General features: G+C 32.6%; 2 protein-coding genes across 3 annotated transcripts; one reads left to right on the top strand and one right to left on the bottom strand.

The window, feature by feature from the left end:
* Positions 1-3,936: 3,936 nt before the first annotated feature.
* LOC131654049 (G-type lectin S-receptor-like serine/threonine-protein kinase SD2-5) lies at positions 3,937-7,194 on the top strand. The gene is made up of 2 exons (XM_058924454.1): positions 3,937-4,173; positions 4,469-7,194. Exon 2 carries the CDS (start codon positions 4,476-4,478, stop codon positions 6,933-6,935), a length of 2,460 nt encoding a protein of 819 aa, XP_058780437.1. The 5' UTR covers positions 3,937-4,173; positions 4,469-4,475; the 3' UTR covers positions 6,936-7,194.
* Positions 7,195-7,801: 607 nt separating this feature from the next.
* Positions 7,802-9,316, bottom strand: LOC131654050 (uncharacterized). 2 transcript variants are annotated; one of them, XM_058924456.1, is made up of 3 exons: positions 8,835-9,316; positions 8,337-8,509; positions 7,802-8,214 (listed from the first exon to the last, which is right to left on the bottom strand). In XM_058924456.1, the coding sequence occupies exons 1-3, from the start codon at positions 9,276-9,278 to the stop codon at positions 8,091-8,093; spliced, it is 741 nt and encodes a 246-aa protein (XP_058780439.1). In that variant the 5' UTR covers positions 9,279-9,316; the 3' UTR covers positions 7,802-8,090. The 2 variants fall into 2 exon arrangements, with proteins under 2 accessions (XP_058780439.1, XP_058780440.1); XM_058924457.1 differs by having other exon boundaries at positions 8,107-8,245.
* Between the last annotated feature and the right edge of the window lie 12,119 nt (positions 9,317-21,435).

Below are 21,435 nucleotides of genomic sequence, written 5' to 3'. Positions count from 1 at the left end.
GTTGTAGTGCTGAAAGACTAAAAAGTCCTTATGAGAGTTATGTCGTAACTGGTGTTGTGCTTAATCTTATTTATTCAAGATTTGATTCTTCCTTGAATTATCTTTGTAAAGGATATAAAGGTTTCAAGCTAAACCTAACAAAAATCTCTAGCGAAGGTTCTTGGACTAAGCATGTGTAAAAACTCTGTTTGTTGTTGAAGGTTCGTGGGTTGATCATATAAAAGCCCAAGTCTGTTTTTAGTGGAACTTTCAAGAAAAAAACTCGTGAGGGTAGAAGTAGGTCAAATGGTTATATCGAACATGTATAAATTTGGTGCATTGTTCTATCCCTTCTCTATTTATTTTTTGTTGTTTATTTTTTCACTACGTATCTCTCTTCATCTTCATCTTCTTTCTACCATTGTGTTGCCTTACCTATGCTTGTTTATCAAATCTAATATTATTATTTTTAAATACCAAAATTTAAAATAAAAAAATCTGAATTTCAAAAACACAATTCAATTCCCTTTTATGTTTGGAGTCACTTGGTCAACAAGTAACATCAGAGCCTAACTGCCATTATAAGGATAATCATCCCAGGAGGTAGGAATAACTTTAAATTATTCACTAAATAGTTGTTCATCCTTTAACGCAGAAGGGTATTCTTTATGAAAAGAGAATATGATAATCTTCATCGAGAGGATGAATTACAATGTTTGAAAGACTTTTAAAAATGGTCATTTTATTCCCACACATCAACTAAATGGTGTTGTGGAAAACAAAGATAAAGAAATCTAAACCGAAGAATATGAAGAAAAAGTGAAACGTAATTCGAAAGCAAAATCTAGCATCACTGTTGCCTTATTCACTGATAAGTTTTTGTATGTTTCTAGTTGCGAGACTGCCAAACAAATGTGGGACGCTATTCAACTTACCCATGAAGGTACAATTGAGATAAAAAGGACTAGAATTAAGATGTTGATGAAAGTTCATCATTAAATATATTTATCATACTTTACATTACTTTTAAGTACTTTTGTTTCTAATCATTTGTCTTTGTAGGTTTTATTAAAGATTCCAAAGAATTGCGGAAAAGACTGATTCATGCTAAAATCATCCTACTTAGACACAATTTATGGTATTTCACTATGGAAGTTATGATGACAAAAAAGGAAGAAGACTTGCACACAAGAACGAGAAGAAAAGAAGAATATGAGCAAAATTGAAAAAATGTCATCGCATATGATAAGTAGTGAGACACATTATGAAGCACAAGAAGAAGAATTTAGCTACTCAAAATATGGTGGCGTTCTATTCAGGCAACGCAACACATTTTTATGATCACCGGGATAACACATGATTAATATCATAAAACCACAACGCTCCATTAGAGCAGTGCTACACCATTTTACGAAAACTTATTTTTCTTTAAATTCCCAAACACACTCACTTGTGAGGGTTCCAAATTTAATGTGAAAGGAGTCATATTCAGCAGCATTAGAGCATGGAGAAAACAATGAATCATTAAAGGTTGCACCCTTTTGGACAAGTGACTTCAAGCACAAAAAGAGGTAAATTGTGGTATTTAAAATTCATGATTACTCTTATATTTTTCTCGATTAAACTTGAAATTTTGTTATTAGTTTCTTACGAGTAAATATCATCAGAAAATAGAACAATATAAATCAATAGAAGAAATTGAAAAGTATAGGATTAGTAAGATTGCTCCAAAGATTTATATAGGTTTTCTCGAACGTTGGTCTAGTCCTGTCCCTAAGAGATCTTCTTGAGAATTTGACTATAAACTTTGAGCTTTTGAAGATTATACCCACGAACCTTTATACAAATTGATCTTGATATTTTTATAGGCTTATTCCCAACCAAAGATAGTTTTAGCCACATGCTAAGCTAACAAACCTTCTTAGAGATTTTCAGGTTGATCTCAATAACCAAAAACAGAACCTCAAAGCTCAATAAACCAAAATACTAATTCTATGAATTGTTTATCTCATGACCCAAAATCGATCTTCTTAAGAGTATTACACTCTCAAGAGTTTAACAAACACCACAACCACTTACAAATTCTTCCTCACAACAAAGTTTCACTCAAAAGCATTATGACAACTTTAAGTGAAAAATAAATATTTCTAGAGAGAGAATGAGAGAAAATAGAAAGATAAATAACAAATAAAACATAAATCTTTGGAAAGTGGCATTAAATGAAGATGATGTGAGCCTCCTTTATATAGGAGTTGGAAAAATCCGAAAAGGAAACAATCCATGGGCATAATTCATGAGTCAATTGATTGGCATAATGATTCAATTGATTGGTTTAAGCATTTTTAATCGATTACCTTTACCCAACATGCAAATATTTTATATAGAGTCATGACAAGTCATTAAGGTGTTATCCTAATCATTTGGCTAATCTTTTAGAATCTCCCCAATTGACTGGCTTAATGCTCCTATCGATTGGCTGACATAGAAAAGTATTGCCAACCGATTGGCTTAAATATCCAATCAGTTGGTTAATTCAAAAAGTCCTTAAAAGAGATTAGACAGCTTCTTAATCACGTGGATTGGTCTAGAAAACTATTTTCAAGATAAAATGTTTGAAAAAGATTTTCAGACAGACACGACCTAGCGAGCTTTCTCACTTTCTCTCTTTTATTACTCGGAGACTTCCAACACTTTTGTCAAATACGAAGATCATATAAGCACTTTAATCTTGAGTCTCTTTCTATTGATGAGGCGTGAGATGTTTCTCTAGTTAGGTCACTATCATTAAAGAGGTGAAAGTTATTGCCACTGACTTCAATCATCATTGTCGGCATTAAAACTTCAGATGGATCTTTTGCGGGATTGTCATCTTTATACCTTCAAGCACATAGATCCACACATCCCTCATTGTTTGTAAAGTATAATTGCTTTTTTAATTGATTTTGCCATAAATCACTTAAGAATGACTGACTAATTTCCGTAGATTAATTCACCTTAAATGAATTTATCCCTTTTTGTGTGCACTTTGTGATCCAATTTGATCTACACTTTGTAAAGATAAATTTCTTATAGTTATTAAGTAATGTTTTGCATTTAATTAATTTTTTCCGTGTTTAGGAATTTGGGAGTATCAATTTAGGTTCTGTTTGAGAACTAAATGTAGTTAACACGATTGGAATTAAATATTATTGGAAGCCTGTTTATAATTACTAGTCATAGGGTATACACAGACATGGCATATGTATTTACGGTCAATCAAACATTCGTAGGTTGCAACTTCCCCCGCGACATTAGGATTTTAATCTGACAAAGAAGTATGTGTGATGAGAAATTACACACAACTATCTTGTAAAATAGTAGTGATATAAGAAGTGTCCTTATAGATTAGGAAAGGACTAACCACATAAAAAGGGATCTAATAGCAAGAACAATATTCTTAGTCTTGTAGAAATTAAAACAATTTATGTGGAGACGATTTAAATTTATTCATCACTTGTAATTTGTGTTGGCACAAATTATACTACACTTTCATTATTAACCTCATATTTTGCTAGATAGTCCGCATAAACATTTCTATTTACGAGGATGACACATTTAAACTCGCAATAAGATAAGTAAGATTATCACATAGATGATTTAAATTTTTGGTTGATTAAATATTTATTTGTATTTTACATATGTTGGTTTTACGTATCAATAAAAAACTACCATAAATAGAAGTGTATTTTTATTTGGAAATTATAGCAATATCCAATTAATTTTTCCAAGTTCTTCTTATATATCAAGTTGTATTAATAGAAGAAAATGAAATAAAGTATTTTGTGGCTACCAAAATTTGATATATTTTGTGGTCCTTAACTACTTTAAAGGTGTCAATTCACAAGAGAAATTATTCAAAGACACTCCAAATCAACAATGACCTTATTCACTCACTCAAATCCATAATGTGACAAACAATTACCTCATAAATGGGAAACTAATGTTTCCATACCCCAATGCAACTACAAAACTTTACATTGACCCTACCATCATAATGACACATAAGAGTGGTAGCTCAAAACTTCAACCTCGTTCTTCTCATGATCTTCTCTCAAAATTTCCATGACTTCCACTATAGCTAGCCACAACCTTTTCATCCTTCTTTTCTTCATAAACAACAAGGTAGCATGTCTACATAGTTTATGTTTCTAACAGGTATGCAATCAATACTATGTAACATTTCTATATGATTTTTCTAGTTTTCCTATCATGTTTTGATTTATAGTTGTATATGTTTTTGTTTCAATGAATAAAACAATAGTATAATATGTTAGTATTGTCATAGAAGAACGAATCGTTCTGGAGGTCCCGAGTTTGAATCCTGACTTGCACAATTGTCGGTCAGACTTAACTTCAGGGTTTACTCTAAGAACTATAGTGATCTTTCAGAAATTATTGTTTTTTTTATATTTATGAATTAGTTGAATTAAAATCCAATGTTTAAATGCAGTTATGAAATGATGGGCTTAATCAAAAATGGAACTTTGTTTTTGTATATTATGATGCTAATTCTGTTAAGAACCTGTCAAGCCAAAGATCAACATATTCATCAGATACAGCCTGGATTTAGTGCTTCTCGTTCGGATTGGAACGATCATAACGGTTTCTTTTTACTATCGAACAACTCGGCTTTTGCTTTTGGATTCTTCACAACCCTTGATGTTTCTCTTTTTGTTTTAGTAGTGATTCATTTGAGTAGCTTCAAAGTTGTTTGGACAGCAAATAGAGGCTTGCTTGTTAGAAATTCTGATAAATTCGTGTTTGAGCATAGCGGAAATGCTTATTTGGAAAGTGGAAATGGTTTTGTTTGGGCAACAAACACAACAGGACAGAAAGTTAAGGACATGGAGTTGTTGGATTCAGGAAATTTGGTTTTGTTTGGCGAAAATCGGAAAGTTGTTTGGCAAAGTTTTAGTCATCCTACTGATACACTTTTGCCTGGCCAATCCTTTGTTGAAGGAATGAGTCTCAAGAGTTTTCGGAATCGAATGAACTTGTTTCATTTTCTTAGTTATGTAGAAGGTGATTTGGTTCTGTATGCACGATTCGAAACTTCACAATTGTATTGGTCCTTAATGGGAGAAATTAGTAAAACTCAAAGTTCGAAAAACGTTACGAGTAGTAAAAAGGTTCACTATGCTTCTTTGGTTTCTAATTCATGGAACTTTTATGGTAAGAATGGAGTTTTAGTTTGGAAAATTGTGTTTTCTGATCATTCAGATTCGAAGTCATTCTACGCTGCGATTTTGGATCCAAATGGTGCAATTTCTTTCTATGATCTTAACAAAGGGAAGTCTACTAATCCTGAGACATTGAGAGTGCCACAAGACCCTTGTGGAATTCCTGAGCCTTGTGATCCTTACTATGTTTGTTTCTTTGAGAATTGGTGTGAATGTCCTACGCTTCTTCGGTCGCGTTTCAATTGCAAACCTCCTAACGTCTCAGCGTGTTCTCGTGGAAGCTCGACAGAACTTTTATATGTTGGCGAAGATCTTGATTACTTTGCGCTTAAATATGATGCACCTGTTTTGAAAAAATCGACTTTGGATTCGTGCAAAGAGGCTTGTGTAAGAAACTGTTCCTGCCTTGTGCTTTTCTATGAGAATAGTACAGGTAGTTGCTTTCATTTCGCGCAAACCGGGAGCTTCCAACGGTTTAAAGGAAGCAGCGGCGGTTATGTTTCGTATATGAAGGTTTCGACTGATAGTGGTGGAAACGACGGCGATGATCATGGAAGAAAGACCATGCTGCTGGTTTTTGTTATAGGGATTCTCACAGTTTTCGCTATTTTCGGTCTTATAGCTGGATTCTGGTGCTACTATTTCAAGAAGAAGAATTTTGATGAGTATCCTCGAGATGATACTTTGGAGGAAGATGAATTCTTTGATAGTCTCTCTAATATGCCGGCGCGTTTTACCTATCGTACACTTGCTAGAGCAACTAAGGACTTCTCCACGAAAATCGGGGAAGGAGGATTCGGCTCGGTGTATCTAGGTGTACTTGAAGATGGTAAAACACAGTTGGCAGTGAAAAAATTGGAAGGAGTAGGACAAGGAGCGAAAGAGTTCAAAGCAGAAGTATCGATAATCGGAAGTATTCACCATGTTCATCTTGTGAAGCTTAAAGGGTTCTGCGCCGAAGGTCCTCATCGAATGCTTGTTTATGAATACATGGCAAGAGGCTCATTGGATAAATGGATTTTCAAAAACAGCGAAAACACTATGTTGTTAACTTGGCAAACAAGGTACAATATCGCAATAGGCACTGCGAAAGGATTGGCCTATCTTCATGAAGAGTGTGAAGTTAGGATCATTCATTGTGATATCAAACCACAAAATGTTCTTCTCGACGATAATTTCATGGCTAAGGTTTCTGATTTCGGGTTGGCGAAACTAATGAGCAGAGAACAAAGCCATGTTTTCACTACTCTAAGAGGAACAAGAGGGTACTTAGCACCCGAATGGATAACTAACTATGCGATTTCAGAGAAGAGCGACGTGTTTAGCTACGGAATGCTTTTGCTTGAGATTGTTGGTGGAAGGAAAAACTATGATCAATGGGAAGGAGAAGAGAAAGCTCATTTTCCTTCCTATGTATCAAAAATGATGGAGGAAGGGAAAATAAGAGAAGTTATCGACAAAAAGATAGATATCGATGAGGAAGACGAAAGTGTTGTGATAGCTCTTAAAGTTGCTCTTTGGTGTATACAAGATGACATGAATTTGAGACCTCCAATGAGTAAAGTTGCTCAAATGCTTGAAGGTTTGTGCATTGTAAATGATCCACCATCTTTGTTACACTCAAGTAGTTATACAAGTTTCTTGAAAATGAGTAGTGGAGAGGGTAGTTCATCAGGACAAGCTAGTTTTTATAGTAATGTTCCTTTGTCTTGTGTTCAGTTATCAGGACCAAGATGAGATAGATAACTAGATGTAGATCAATGTTGTGGATGCATATTCTTTATGTTTGGTTTTATAATCAATATGAAATTCATTTGAGTCATTGAAAATGTGTGTATAGTTTGAGTATCAAAGTTTCTATCTCTCCCTCTTGTTTTTTTTTCTTTTATAAGTTATCCATTATTGAAATTGCACATAAGACCCGAGAGAAATGATATCGTTACACCACTTTTCACATTTACACCGTATTTTCATATGATAAAGTCTACTTCTTTTATTAATTTATTATTTTTATATTAATTGAAATTTGTGTCACATATATAATGAAACACAGAAAATACGATGTAAAGCTACGGTATACAGTTTTCAGTGTCATCATAGAATTCCTCAAAACCCAAATTCACATAATTTGAAATTAAAATTTCAATGACAAAATTTTCCAGACATGATGTCCACTCTATAAAGGCCTAACAAGAAGTATTTTGGATAACAAAAGACTCAAATGCTCCGTGAAACAATGGAAATCATCAAAGCAAGAAGAGATATGAGAATATATGTCCTCTAAGATAGAGGTATGTCAATAGAAGATTTTAGAGACCGAAATAATAGAACCCTACTGAAAAGTCTAACGAAGGCCCTAAATTCAGTTGCAACTATTCTAATCCAAAATACCTTTCACTTTCGACACTCACTTGCGTCAGAGTGTTTGTAAGTATTTTGGCACCACTCCGCTACACCAAGACACAAAATTAGTTAATGGAGTTTTTAATTTACCTCGCCTCATTTATAAACCTCATTTTTCTTTCTCAAGATCACAAAATATTATTTCTCTTATCAAAATCACATTATTGAATTGTAGAACTAGAAAGAGACATATTGAGTAATTATTTATTTCTACCAAAATTTCATACTCTCGAAAGATGCAACAGTAGAATCCTCCCTAGGTTACAATAACACATTCTCTCATTTATTGCATAACGTGAGCTATTTACAACCACTCGCACCGGATACCTTTGAAAAAATATGTGTTTGTATTTGTGTCGAAACATTTACACTGACACTTGTGATTACATATAATTTATTCATTTTTTTGAAATTATTATCGATATCTCCGTATCAGTGTCGTGTGTCGAGTTCGGTATCCGTGAATCCTAGTTTACAACTACAAAGAGGCTAGATTTTAGAGGCTGCAGTCATCTCATGTGAATATGTATCGTTCTTATGTTGGCAGTCATTATCTTGATCTTCATCTTCTTCAGCATCCCATAGAAATTTTGCATATGAAGCCAAGACATAGCTGATGTCATAATAACAATAATAATATTAACCTACACATTCATTTGTCAGGACACAACACAACACAGATATTTTTGACACATCAATTTAGAAACAATGAATTTTTTAATAAATATTTCTTACCAATCATGTGGATCACTTTTAACAGCTTGATCAAAATATGCTTCAGCTCTATCAGCATTCTTCTCTGTTTCCCATATTATATTTGCATATAATGATAAAGCATCAGCATAACTAGGGTTAGCCAAAATGGCTCTTTCAACATACTCCTCTGCTTTACCATAATCTCCACAAACCTATTTCATGTCACAATCATATATTCTTTTATCAAATTTCACTTTACTATACCCTAATATTCATTTATTAATATGTTTGTAAATTAATATATGATTTGATCTCACATATTGTCCGTAAGTCAGTCAGTATATTAGTAACAGTTGGATCGGGATCAGATAATCTAGAATCTTGATCATAAGTCAGTCAACACATTAGTAACAGTTGGATTGAGATCAGATAATCTAGAATCATGATCTCGATCCCGTTGTTTCTGATGTGTTGACTACATGATTGTGAGGACTAATCATATGATTAAGCTTAAGTAGATAAGCCAAAATTAATTACCTCTTTCAAAAACTTAGCATAATTTCCAAGTAAAAGGTAATTATTTGGATTTGCCTCAATCATGTTTTGATAATAAGCATGAGTTTCATCTCTACCATAATTATTCTCCCACCCATTTCCATTTCCACCACCACAAATCCTTCCACCATCATCACACCCCATTCCTCCACCACCCATTACTAAAGTTTGCAACTTTACTACTTTCTTACCACCCTCTTCATGTTCCAAAACTTGTTTATCTAAACTATAGCTTGAAAAAAGTACTTCTTGTTCCACTATATTCTTCTTATGAGGATTCTTAACAAGGCTAGTAGGTGGTGCAAATTTCTTCTTCTTAGTTTTTGAAAGGGTTGCAAGTGTTTTAGGATGGTGGTGATTGAGTTCTTGTTCATGAGAATGAAGGGAAGAAGTGTGAATTGGTGCACTATAGGTTCTTAGTAACATGTTTTAGTATTTGAAGTATAGAGAGAGAGAGAGAGAGAGAGAGAGGAGAGAGAGAGAGAGAGAGAGAGAGAGAGAGAGAGAGAGAGAGAGAGAGAGAGAGAGAGAGAGAGAGAGAGAGAGAGAGAGAGAGAGAGAGAGAGAGAGAGAGAGAGAGAGAGAGAGAGGAGAGAGAGAGAGAGAGAGAGAGAGAGAGAGAGAGAGAGAGAGAGAGAGAGAGAGAGAGAGAGAGAGAGAGAGAGAGAGAGAGAGAGAAAAAGAGAGTGATGTAGAGAAATGGAGGAAGGTGTATGTATTGAGACAAATAAGGTAGAGAGGTGAGTTATATTTATTCATGATGAAGCGGTGAATATATGGCGGCATTATTGGTACACCAAATTACAAAAGTTTAAGAATGTGACATATGGTTTCTCAAAAATTAATGATTATGACATGTGAGGAAGTAATCAATGGGAAAAATATTTGGTGGACACTCGTGAATATACTTTTTGAGAGATTAGAGAGGGGTATGTATGATAATATGATTGATATATTCATAGAGTTCATCTTGTACACTTTTTGTTTGTGTTTTGTCAACTTCTCTCATGTTGATTGGTTGGTTTACCAATTAATCACTTTTATTAAACCCAATCTTATTTGGTGCCTCAAATAATTCTAATAAATTTTAATTAGGGTCAATTTTATATTATAATTTAAATGAACTAATTTCGTTAGTCAAAACTTATAATTTTCAAATCATATACTTGAGTTTATCTTTTTCATAATTTTTTTTGTTGATTATCATCACAACTATATAAATAACTCTAATCTACTAAAAAAATGGTAGTAGATTTTTATTTTAGAAAGAATCTACTTTGTCTCTTATTTATTCTTCATCAAAGGAAAATGGGGTTTCTAGTCAATTATTTTTCTAAAATTATCAATTTGCAAAAATTTTTAAATTTAAATCAATGTCTTTTATATAGATTAAATTTTTTTTATATTTTATTTTATGAATTTATTACTACCTCCGGTCCCATTTATAAGAAAAGATTCTCTTTTTAGATACATTGAATAAATAATGTATCTGGACAATATGTTGTCTAGATACATTATTTATTCAATGTATCTAAAAATAGAATTTTTTCTTATAAATGGGACCAGAGGGAGTATTTATTTTAGTGTTGTCTTCTTCGTGGTCTCGTCTATCAACTACATCTTCAATCAATAATTTAATTTTTAATATTGTAGATTCGACCATTGATATTTTAGTCACTTTCATTTTACTATTTGTTGATATTTTATTTATATTATTTACTTGTAAATTTGTTTGCAAAATCATTATATTAAATTTGTATTTTTTGGTAATGCAGTCTTTAGAATGAATGATGAATATTGACAAATTTTGAAACAGATATTTACTCCAGTTATACTAGGTACTGTCATTTTTGTGGGCATGATAAGCCTCTTAGACTATGTACAATGGAGGTGTTGAAAAACAAATTCAATAGTTGAATCCTTGCAATGAAGGTGTTGAATAGGGTGTTTAAAGTGCGGTGTATTAATTGGTGTTGAAAGTTTTCAACATGTTGAATGTGGAAAGAGTGGGGTCCACAAAATACTTTGTAAAATTTTATTGGTTGTTTTGAATGCTTAAAGTTTTTAGTGTGTTGTGAATGGTGGTGGAATAGGATGTTGAATTTTATTAAACAAAATCATTGTAGTGAGTATAAATTGAATGTGTGTTGAATTATTAGGTGGAAGAAAGAGAAGATGATGTGTAGTATAAAAATGAAAAAGAAGAGTGTTGGATAATAAAACCATTGTATATAACCTTACCCATTGAATCTTCCCTTATAGACAGACACGTTTGAGATTAATGTATGGGTTAAGGGACCCATGACATGCCTATGTTTCTGTACTTTATTAGCTGCAAATTGAACGGTTGAAAATTTGTTTTGCATGTGCATCACTTTCCAATATAGGCTAACCATTTGTCAACAACTGTTTGGGTGGACAAGTCGCATGTTTTGTTTTTATAAGGCGTTGCCTTATATTAATTGGTCATCTTACAGCACAATGTTGCTCACTATACTTATATACTACTCACTACTATTTTATGGATATTTTGTCACTGCTCACTCGATGGGTGTGAAAACCATACATATAAATAATACGAGTAATGTTATTCTTACACCATTTATTACACCAAATACTTACATCAAACACTGTTCATCGTATTTGGTTAATGTAGTGTAAAAATTTGGTTAATGCAGTAGTGAAGTTGGTTAATGCAACATTCAAGTATTAAAAATAATTTTTAGTAGTCACCAAACTTGGTTAATGCAGTGTAAAAATTTGGTTAATGTAGTAATAAGGTTGGTTAATGCAACATCCATATATTAAAAATAATTTTTAGCAGTCATCAAACTTGATTAATGCAGTGTAAGAATTTGGTTAATGCAGTAATGAAGTTGGTTAATGCATGTTCAGGTATTAAAAATAAATGGGCGTACATGAATAGTATTCACGCCGTACATGAATAGTATTCGTCCGTACATGAACAGTCACTACAAAAAATGTTCTCTCCAGCGACGTGATTCCCACGCCACAAAAAGGAATATCACGTCACCCCACATAATTTGCGACGTGAAAGATTACGTCGCAGGGGGAGAGGTGGTAAACTAGTAGTGTCATGGCATTCACGTCACTACTCAGTGACATGTAATTCACGTCGCTATATCCTACACACAATCCAACTCACAATTCTGGCACAGCAGACATGCAGCAGGTTTGCAGGGATGACACAACTAACGGAGAAAGTTTGTGGCGTGTTTTTCATGCCACTGATTAGTGACGTGGGAAACATGCCACTACAAAACAAACTTTTTTTTTTTAATATGCATCTAGCGACGTGATAAACATGTCACAAATATAGTGACATGTATATCACGTCACAAAGCATAATTCTTTTTAATAAAAAAATTTTAATTATTATTATTAAAAAAGGTTTTTATTATTAATAATGAATTATAATTAATATAATAAAATGTAAAATATAATTAATAAATAATTTGAATATTAATATTAATAAAATATATTTATTGAATAATATAATAAAATTTAAAATATAAGTAATAAACAAAATATAAATTAAAATTTATCATACATCAATTAAAATTTAATATGTTTCATACATTAAAATTAAAATTAAAATTAAAACTAAAACTAAAATATAATTAATATTACATAATAATTAAGTATCTCCTGGATCGGGAAAATCATCAAGGTTTAAATCTTCATCATTATCTTGTTGATTTGTCGAGGCACCACCAACGTCAACATTTCCACCAAACATTTGATTACCGCTTCCATGAAATTGCATAAATAGCCGCATTTGCTCCTCCATCTCCGCTTGCCTCTTGGCCATTATCTCTATTTGTCTTTGTTGCCCCTCCATCTCCGCTTGCCTCTTCGTCATTGCCTCTATTTGCCGTTGTTGCTCCTCTAATTTGGTTTTTAACGCCGTCTCACGTTGCTCTGACTCGCGTCTCGCCTCACTTACCGCCAATTGTCTTATTGTTTCCATCATTTGCGGGGACAATTGTGCTGGGCGTGACGATCCTTCCCCATCTCTAACTCTTTCAAATAAATTTCTATCACCACTTCTCAAGCATCCCGCCATACTTCCACCACCAAAAAAAATCCATTAGAACCTTTTCCGCCAATGACGTCATTCCAAATATGAAAATCAACATCTGGATGAAGCGGCTCTCCTTCTCTAGGAGTATATTTGGGATTAGCGACCAAAAATTGTACAAGCAATTCTTGGTAATCCTCCTACACATACAATAAAAATATTAAATATAAAACTTAAATTAAATTAACTTAAATAAAATAAAAATCAGTTGTCACGTGATTCTCATGCCACAACCTCAGTTGCCACATGTAAATCATGCTGCAACTTCTTAGTTGCCACATGAAAATCACGTCACAAAGTTGTCATTAAAATAAAAAAAAATATTCATAATGTAAATTGAATAACTTACCAAAGCTTGCCGTGTACGCTCATCAATATACTCTCCCGACTTTTTCGCCCGAGTCTCCTTAACTAACTCAACCATGAGTGGTTTTCTCCCCAACCTCTTTTCCTAAATAATAAAATTAACTTTATTTAAATACATATATAATAATTAATCAAAACATAACTTCAATATATAAGTGGTAGTAATTACCATGCGTCGCATATGTTCGTAGGTGCTTATACTTCCACCAGCATTAACGTGCCCACCTTTTTCAGATGCCCTCATTTTTTTGCCACTTTCAGACTTAGCTTTAAATTGAGGTGAATCCCAATAGACCAGAAGTTTATCAAGAGTGTCTTTGCCCATCCAAGCGGGATAACTACTATCACGTTCCCAACGCTTTCTAACACGTCGTAAGGTGTCAGAAAGTCTTTTTGATGCTCTAGTAAAAAAGACTTTTTTAACAGTCTTCTCGCTCAAAACATCCCATGTGCACTTTTCCTGTTGACATTAAGATAAACAGTTAGAAAATTATAATAATTTTTTTTAAATAAATAATAATTCAAAAACAAATTAATTATACCTTAAATTTTTGAAACCAATCATCCCTATTTGGAACTTCTCCAAATCTCGTCCAAGCATCTTTATACATTTGCTGAATCACATAGCTCACACACTTTGCAGCTGTCCGACTCGGAGTAAAACTAAACAACAATAATTTGAATTAGCATGCGTTAATTATAAATTTATATTAATAAAAAATTTATATTAATTAAAAAATTATAAATAAGATACTTACTTATTTCCGACAGGCGTAATATAATATCTGCCATCGACGATTTGAATCTCATCCGGATTATCGTCCCCCTGAAGATTATCGCCATCCAACAAAACATCATCCTCATCCTGCTCAATATCATCCTGATCTACCTCCACATGATCATCCCCGCCTGGAGGTATATGTGTGGTAGGTGAGGTACGTGATCCCCTTGTCTGCTGGAAGGATGGGGGCACCTGTGTCGGATGTGTGGTGCGAGATCCCCCTGTCTGCTGGAAACCTGGGGGGACCTGTGGTGGAAAGCTAGGTCCAACACTCTGCTGGTACGAATAACTAGGTCCCCCAGTCTGCTGGAATGGAAAGCTAGGTCCCCCAGTCTGCTGGAATGGAAAGCTAGGTCCCTCAGTCTGCTGGAATGGATAGCTAGGTCCCCCAGTATGCTGAAATGAATAACTAGGTGGGCTAATAAAAGATGGAGAGGAGAGTAATGGCATAAGAGGCTGAGTGCTGGCCAAAGACATGCGGTCTGGCTGAGTCCGTGGGCGGGAAGATACTGGCGTCTGAGGTGAGTCGCATACCACTACCCTCGGACGTCTACCTTTAGTCTTCTCAGATTGGGGTCGCATTTTACCTATTTATATAGAATACGCAATTAATCAAATATATAGATATTCAAACCACACATTTTCATTAATATATATATCTTCATTAAAACATTCAATAGATGGTTCATTAGTATAATTACAAACACATGTTCTCATTAATATACATCATTATCATTATCATTATCATCATGCTCTTCATCCATATCATTATCATTATCATCATGCTCTTCATCCATATCATTCTCGTCATCTGATGTGACATTCTCATCATGCTCTCCGTCGATATTATCTTCAACCAACAATATAGACGCATCAACTTCATACCCCTCAACTGTTGTATCAGACAAACTTGTAATTTGTTCAACTGCAATCACCTTATTAATTGGTCCAACTTCATCAACTTGGAAAGGAAGATCTTCCACTAGATCGCCACTTTCAATATGGGCCAATGGTTTTGTTTTAATTACAACACAACACCCTTGTTTACGTGGCACAAATGAAGGATAAGGAACATAATAAACTTGCCTAACAACATGTGACATTATGAAAGGGTCATACTGTTTGTACCTTCGGCCCATTTGAATCTCAACAGTACCATATGTCTTGTCTATTTTTGTGCCTCTAGTTGGATCATACCATTCACAATAAAATAAGACAACTTTATTTTCGGAGTCCAAGTAATTGTATTCCAACTCGTAGATATGTTTAACAAAGCCATAGAAGTCATCTTCGCCCCCATCAGTAACTCCTTTTACAAATACACCACTGTTTTTTGTTTTTTTCCCTTCAGTCCAAGTCTCAGTGTGAAATTTATATCCGTTCACGAAATACGTGTGCCATTCGTTTGCGCTTCGATTAGGGCCTTCAGATAAACTTCTCAAATGGAGTATTTCTGGAGTCGGTGTAACAATGCCTGACAATCTATGTTTGAACCATATTGGAAATTGATCATGAATGACACTGGATGTTGATTGTACACCGGTACTTTGCAAATAGAAGTTGTTGAATTCCCTAAAAAAACACACTATAAGTTTCAAGGTTATTTTCACACTATAAATAAAATAAAATAGTTGGGTATACTTACTCAAGATATGGTTTAACTTCAACGCAGTTGATCAAGACATGAACATGTGCAGATTGCATTTCTTGTTGGGTCAACCAATGAACAACCTTCTTTCCAAATGGACGGCCTGGAAGCCCGAAGACTGATAATGTGAATTGACTTCTCTCATTAACATTTACAGGATTCCTTATGATTCTTGGAGTTAACACCAAGTTGTTGAAATAATGACTGCAAAAATGTGTTGTCTCCCGATGCAAGTAATGTGCACATATTGACCCTTCAACCCTAGCTTTATTTTTCAATGACCGCTTAGAATCACCCATAAACCTTTCAAAGGGATACATCCACCTATAATGAACAGGTCCTCCAAGATAAGCTTCATATGCAAGATGAACATGTAGATGTTCCATGGAGTCAAAAAAACCAGGCGGAAATATTTGTTCCAACTTACAGAGAATGACTGGAATATTTTGGTCCAACTTAATGATGTCGTCCACTCTTAAAGTTGAAGCACAAATATCTCTAAAGAAATGACTAATTCCTGTTAGTGGGTTAATCACATGTTTGGGTAGAGAGCCGAACGCAATTGGTAGCAATTGTTCCATAAAAATGTGGCAATCATGACTTTTCATACCATGCAACTTCCCAGTGTTAGCATCGGCACACCTTGCTAAATTTGAAGAATACCCATCAGGCATCCTCAATTCCTTTAACCATTGACAAACCGCTTTAGCTTCTTGTGAAGTCAGAGTGTAACAAGCCTTGGGTTTTAAAAAATTTCCATTCGGTTGGCGCTTCAACTCCAACTCTTTTCGATTACACCACTTTTCCATGTCTTGTCTAGCCTTCTCATTATCTTTTGTTTTGTCTTTAACATTCATCACTGTGTTAAATACATTATCAAAAAAATTCTTCTCAATATGCATAACATCAAGATTATGGCGCAACAAATTATCTTTCCAATATGGGAGGTCCCAAAATATACTTCTTTTTGTCCAATTATGGTCGACCCCGTATCCTGTAATTCTAAATGCTTTACCAATATCTGTGAATTTTGGAAAATCACAAACTTGTTCCCATACAGCACCTGGTGACAATCGAGGTGGAGGATGATCTCTTACCACTTCGTCTTTTTTGAAATCCGTCTTGTTTTTTCTATAGGTATGATTTCTTGGTAGAAATCGGCGGTGACAGTCAAACCACGAGCTCTTCTTCCCTTTATCCAACGTAAAAGCCTTAGTGTGTTCCATGCAATGCGGACAACCCATTTTGCCATGCGTACCCCAACCAGACAACATGCCATATGCTGGAAAGTCGTTAATTGTCCACATTAAGGCAGCTCGCAAAGTAAAGTTTTGTTTACGGGATATATCATAAGTGCATTCTCCAATCCACAACCTATTCAAATCATCAATTAAAGGTTGTAAGTAGACATCAATTCCAGCTTTTGGACTCGACGGGCCTGGAATGATACATGTCAGAAACATGTATGGTTTTGTCATGCACATCTCGGGAGGGAGGTTGTTAGGGGTTACAATAACTGGCCAACAAGAATATGCAGTTCCCGACCCCTGGACATACGGAGTAAATCCATCAGAGCATAATCCCAGCCTAACATTTCTAGGTTCTGCGGCAAAATCAGGATGCATCTGATCAAAGTGCTTCCATGCCTCGCCATCAGATGGATGTCGCATAGTGCCTGGAATTGTTTTGTTTGTATGATGCCACGTCATATGACTTGCACTATGCATTGAAGAAAACATTCTTTTTAACCTTGGTATAATCGGGAGATAAAACATGGACCTCACTGCTACACGTGTTTGTTGACGGTTAATGGCTTTACTTTGGACTTGATATCTTGGACTTTCACAGAACTTACATTCCTCCAACAGACCATCATTAGTACCAAACTCATTGTCATAAAATAACATGCAACCATTAGTGCAACAATCAATTTTTCTTGCACTTAAACCCAACCTCGACACTAACTTCTTTGCTTCATAAAAAGTTTTAGGCAAGTTGTCTTTCGTTGCAGTTGAGTCCAACATCATTTTTATGAAGAATTCCAAACACCTATCAGGGACATTCCAATTTGCCTTGGCAGCCAATAATCTCATACACATTGATAACTTTGAATCTGACGACCCCTCAAACAACAGTGTATTCATCTCATTCAACAACTGATAAAATCTTTGTGCTTCCTCATTCGGCAACTCTTCCCCATCAAAATCTTCAGGTTGATCATAGGTCACGTTCACACCGAAAGCATCCTCAACCATGTCACCAATAAGATTAAAATTTTCCTCGTATTCCATAGTCGGACGACTGCTTGAAGCATGCGTATTGCTAGTCTCTGGCACATTCATCGGCAGTTGTTCACCATTAGACGTCCAAACCCAATAATTTTCAATGAAACCTCTTCTATACAAATGACGTTCTACTTCCTCTGGGTCACTAATTATACATCTACAGTCACATTTAAGACAAGGGCACCTAACTCCCCCTTCGCTTCGACAACATTCCTGAGCAAACGCCCACTTTATAAACCCATTAACTCCTTCTATAAAATTGGGTTTAAGTCCACTTCTTCCTGGATACAATCTATCGTACATCCAACTACGATAGTACAAATAATATTCCATACTGCACATATTCAATCATTATCTTTTTAGTAACTATAATTAAAATTTAACTATATTAAATCATTCAACCTACTACATCACATCATGTAACTAAACAAATTTTAAAACAATATCATTTTAAAAGAAGTTATATTAAAAAAAATACTACATCACATTGTTTTTTTCTATACAATGGTGTTTTCTATATCAATTTTTTAATACATATAGACAATTTTTAAAGTAAAATTATATATAACACAATTTTAAAAATATTTCAACATAAAAAATTATTATAAAAAACATTTCTGTTTATCAATCAAATTTTTTAATACATATTTATTTTTATATATTTTTAATAATTATCAATCAAATTTATTATTTACTATAAAAAAACTATAAAAAATTATTATAAAAAACATTTCACTTTTTAAATATAAATACTTTTTAACAAAAAAAAAAGTAACAAATAAATATTCTGTTTTTTATTTAAATATAAATACTTTTTATTTAAAAACATTTCAGTTTTTAAATATAAATACTTTTTATACATATAATATTCTGTTTTTTATTTATAATTTTTTAAAAATCTGTTTTTAATAATATATATCTATATTCTGTTTTTTATATATAATTTTTTAATACATATTTATTTTTATATATTTTTAATAATTATCAATCAAATTTATTATTTACTATAAAAAAACTATAAAAAATTATTATAAAAAACATTTCACTCTTTAAATATAAATACTTTTTAACAAAAAAAAAAGTAACAAATAAATATTCTATTTTTTATTTAAATATAAATACCTTTTATTTAAAAACATTTCACTTTTTAAATATAAATACTTTTTATACATATAATATTCTGTTTTTTATTTATAATTTTTTAAAAATCTGTTTTTAATAATATATATCTATATTCTGTTTTTTATATATAATTTTTTAAACTTATTTTTAATAACATTTATAATATGTTTAAAATCTAGTATAACATTTATAACATTTAAAAACATTTCACTTTTTATACATATTTATATTCGGTTTTTTACATATAATTTTTTAAACTTATTTTTAATAACATTTATAATATGTTTCTAATAATATAAATATCTATATATAATCTGTTTTTATTAAAACTAATATTCTTTTTTTCAATAAAATATATATATAATAGATATAACATGTATATTATCTTATTAAAACTAATAATTTTGTTTTCAATAAAATGTATATTTTATTTTAAAAATTATACATAATAGATATAACAGATTTAATATAATATCTAAAAATTATATATAACAGATTTCAATAAAATGTATACTAGATTTAATAACACATTAAAGTGTATAACAGAATAAATTATACCTACAAATACAAAAACTATACCTAATAACACATTAAATAAAATATAAATGCTAAAAATACCTCTATCTTCCTCTATTATTTCTTCAAATGTTCCTCTGGAAGCTCCTTCAAACACAAATAATACCTACAAGAAACAGATTTTTGTTAAGAACAAAATTAGAGCATAACATATTTTATAAAATGAAATAAGAAATTAAAAGGGTTTTGAAATATACCTTGCAATTGAAATGGTTAATTTGGAGAAATGAAATTGGGGAAGAGATTGGGGAAGAAGAGTTGAAGAGAAATGAAGAAGAAAAATGAAGAGAGAAATGAAAATGGGTTTGAGAGATGGTGAGTTTGAGAGAAATGAAGAAGAATTATGAGAGATAATGGTGAGGAACGAAGGTGGTCTGGGAAACATATAATATATGTAGCGACATGCTTGCAACGTCGCTAATTTCACACATTGTTTCCACATCGCAAAACTCTAACGGATATATAATTAATGAAAAAGCTGCCAACTTTGCAAGTCAACGACGTGTATATCACGTCGCTAGTTTCACACATGCTACTCACGTCGCTAAACATGTAACGGTCAACAAAAATTTAATCATTGTCTGCTTGAGTCAGACAACTTTATTAGCGACGTGGGGACAATGTCGCTAGTTTGAATTTCAAAATTTTCAAACTCCCCCCATTTGAAATCCACCGCCCATTTTTATTTTATTTTATTTTTTTAGTTAGCGACGTGTTATTCACATCAGTATTTTTTTTTTTAAAAATAAAAACACTGACACACACAATAGTAATGTCTTCTGTAATATTTTATGAATATAGTATGTAGTGGCGTGATTATCACGTCGCAACAGCCAAAATTTTAACACGTTCAAATCACGTCACTATATTAAGCAGCTGGGGACCTCATTTCTTGTAGTGAGTGTCATCCGTACATGAACAGTGTCATCCGTACATACGGTGTAGGTGTAAGAATTTGTGTAAGAATAGCATTTCTGAAAAATATTACATGGTTGTCAAAAGAAATATAAATAAATAAAGCTACTTGAATTTTAATTATGTTAAGAATTTATTTTATAAATATAATTAATAAATTTATATTATAATAATTTATTATAAATTATAATTGTGCTACAATATAAATTAATTATAAACAAAAATTAGAAAAAAATGTTTATAACAAAAATTTAATTTTAAAATTTTACATTTCTCTCAAAAATATCATTTATCTAAAGAAATATTTAAGACAATTTCATTCTAACAAGTTAATAGATCATAGCATAGTTTTACACAAGTTATTACAACACCTTCAAAACTCTCAATAATAGAGATCCGCTGGGTTGAGACGATCCCAATGTCTATTAAAAAGTAAACATAATTTCAAACTATGTTGTAATCCATATTGACTTGGAACTAAAATTACCATTAGCCTGAAAAGTGGCGGATTATATCTAATTGGTTTATACAACTTAGCAGATACATCAATATTATGGTGAGATAGTAATAGTATATAAAAACAAAACAAATTTTAAGGTTTTGTTTATTAAAAAGTAATAGATAATTGATAAAATCATTTACTTGGAAGGAATTTATAATTTTGTTAATTTATATTTAAGTTAAATATATTTCTAATCTCTTAAGTATTTCAACATTTATTAAAAAGAAACTAACAAGTAAGGTGAAAGTAACCTGAAATGCTATGTGACAATTTTAATCAAATTAAA

Source organism: Vicia villosa, linkage group LG2, assembly GCF_029867415.1.
Source record: "Vicia villosa cultivar HV-30 ecotype Madison, WI linkage group LG2, Vvil1.0, whole genome shotgun sequence".
Lineage (NCBI taxonomy): Eukaryota > Viridiplantae > Streptophyta > Magnoliopsida > Fabales > Fabaceae > Vicia > Vicia villosa.
Note: the sequence above shows the minus strand (reverse complement) of the source record. Positions and strands in the feature narration are given on the sequence as shown.

Bases quoted from the DNA above. Each gene is read 5' to 3' on its own strand.
- LOC131654049 (XM_058924454.1), top strand. From the start codon at position 4,476: ATGATGGGCTTAATCAAAAATGGAACTTTGTTTTTGTATATTATGATG.
- LOC131654050 (XM_058924456.1), bottom strand. From the start codon at position 9,278: ATGTTACTAAGAACCTATAGTGCACCAATTCACACTTCTTCCCTTCAT. The intron at 8,510-8,834 runs GTAATTAATTTT...GACATGAAATAG, and splicing joins ATGCTAAGTTTTTGAAAGAG to GTTTGTGGAGATTATGGTAA. The intron at 8,215-8,336 runs GTAAGAAATATT...TTATGACATCAG, and splicing joins AAAAGTGATCCACATGATTG to CTATGTCTTGGCTTCATATG.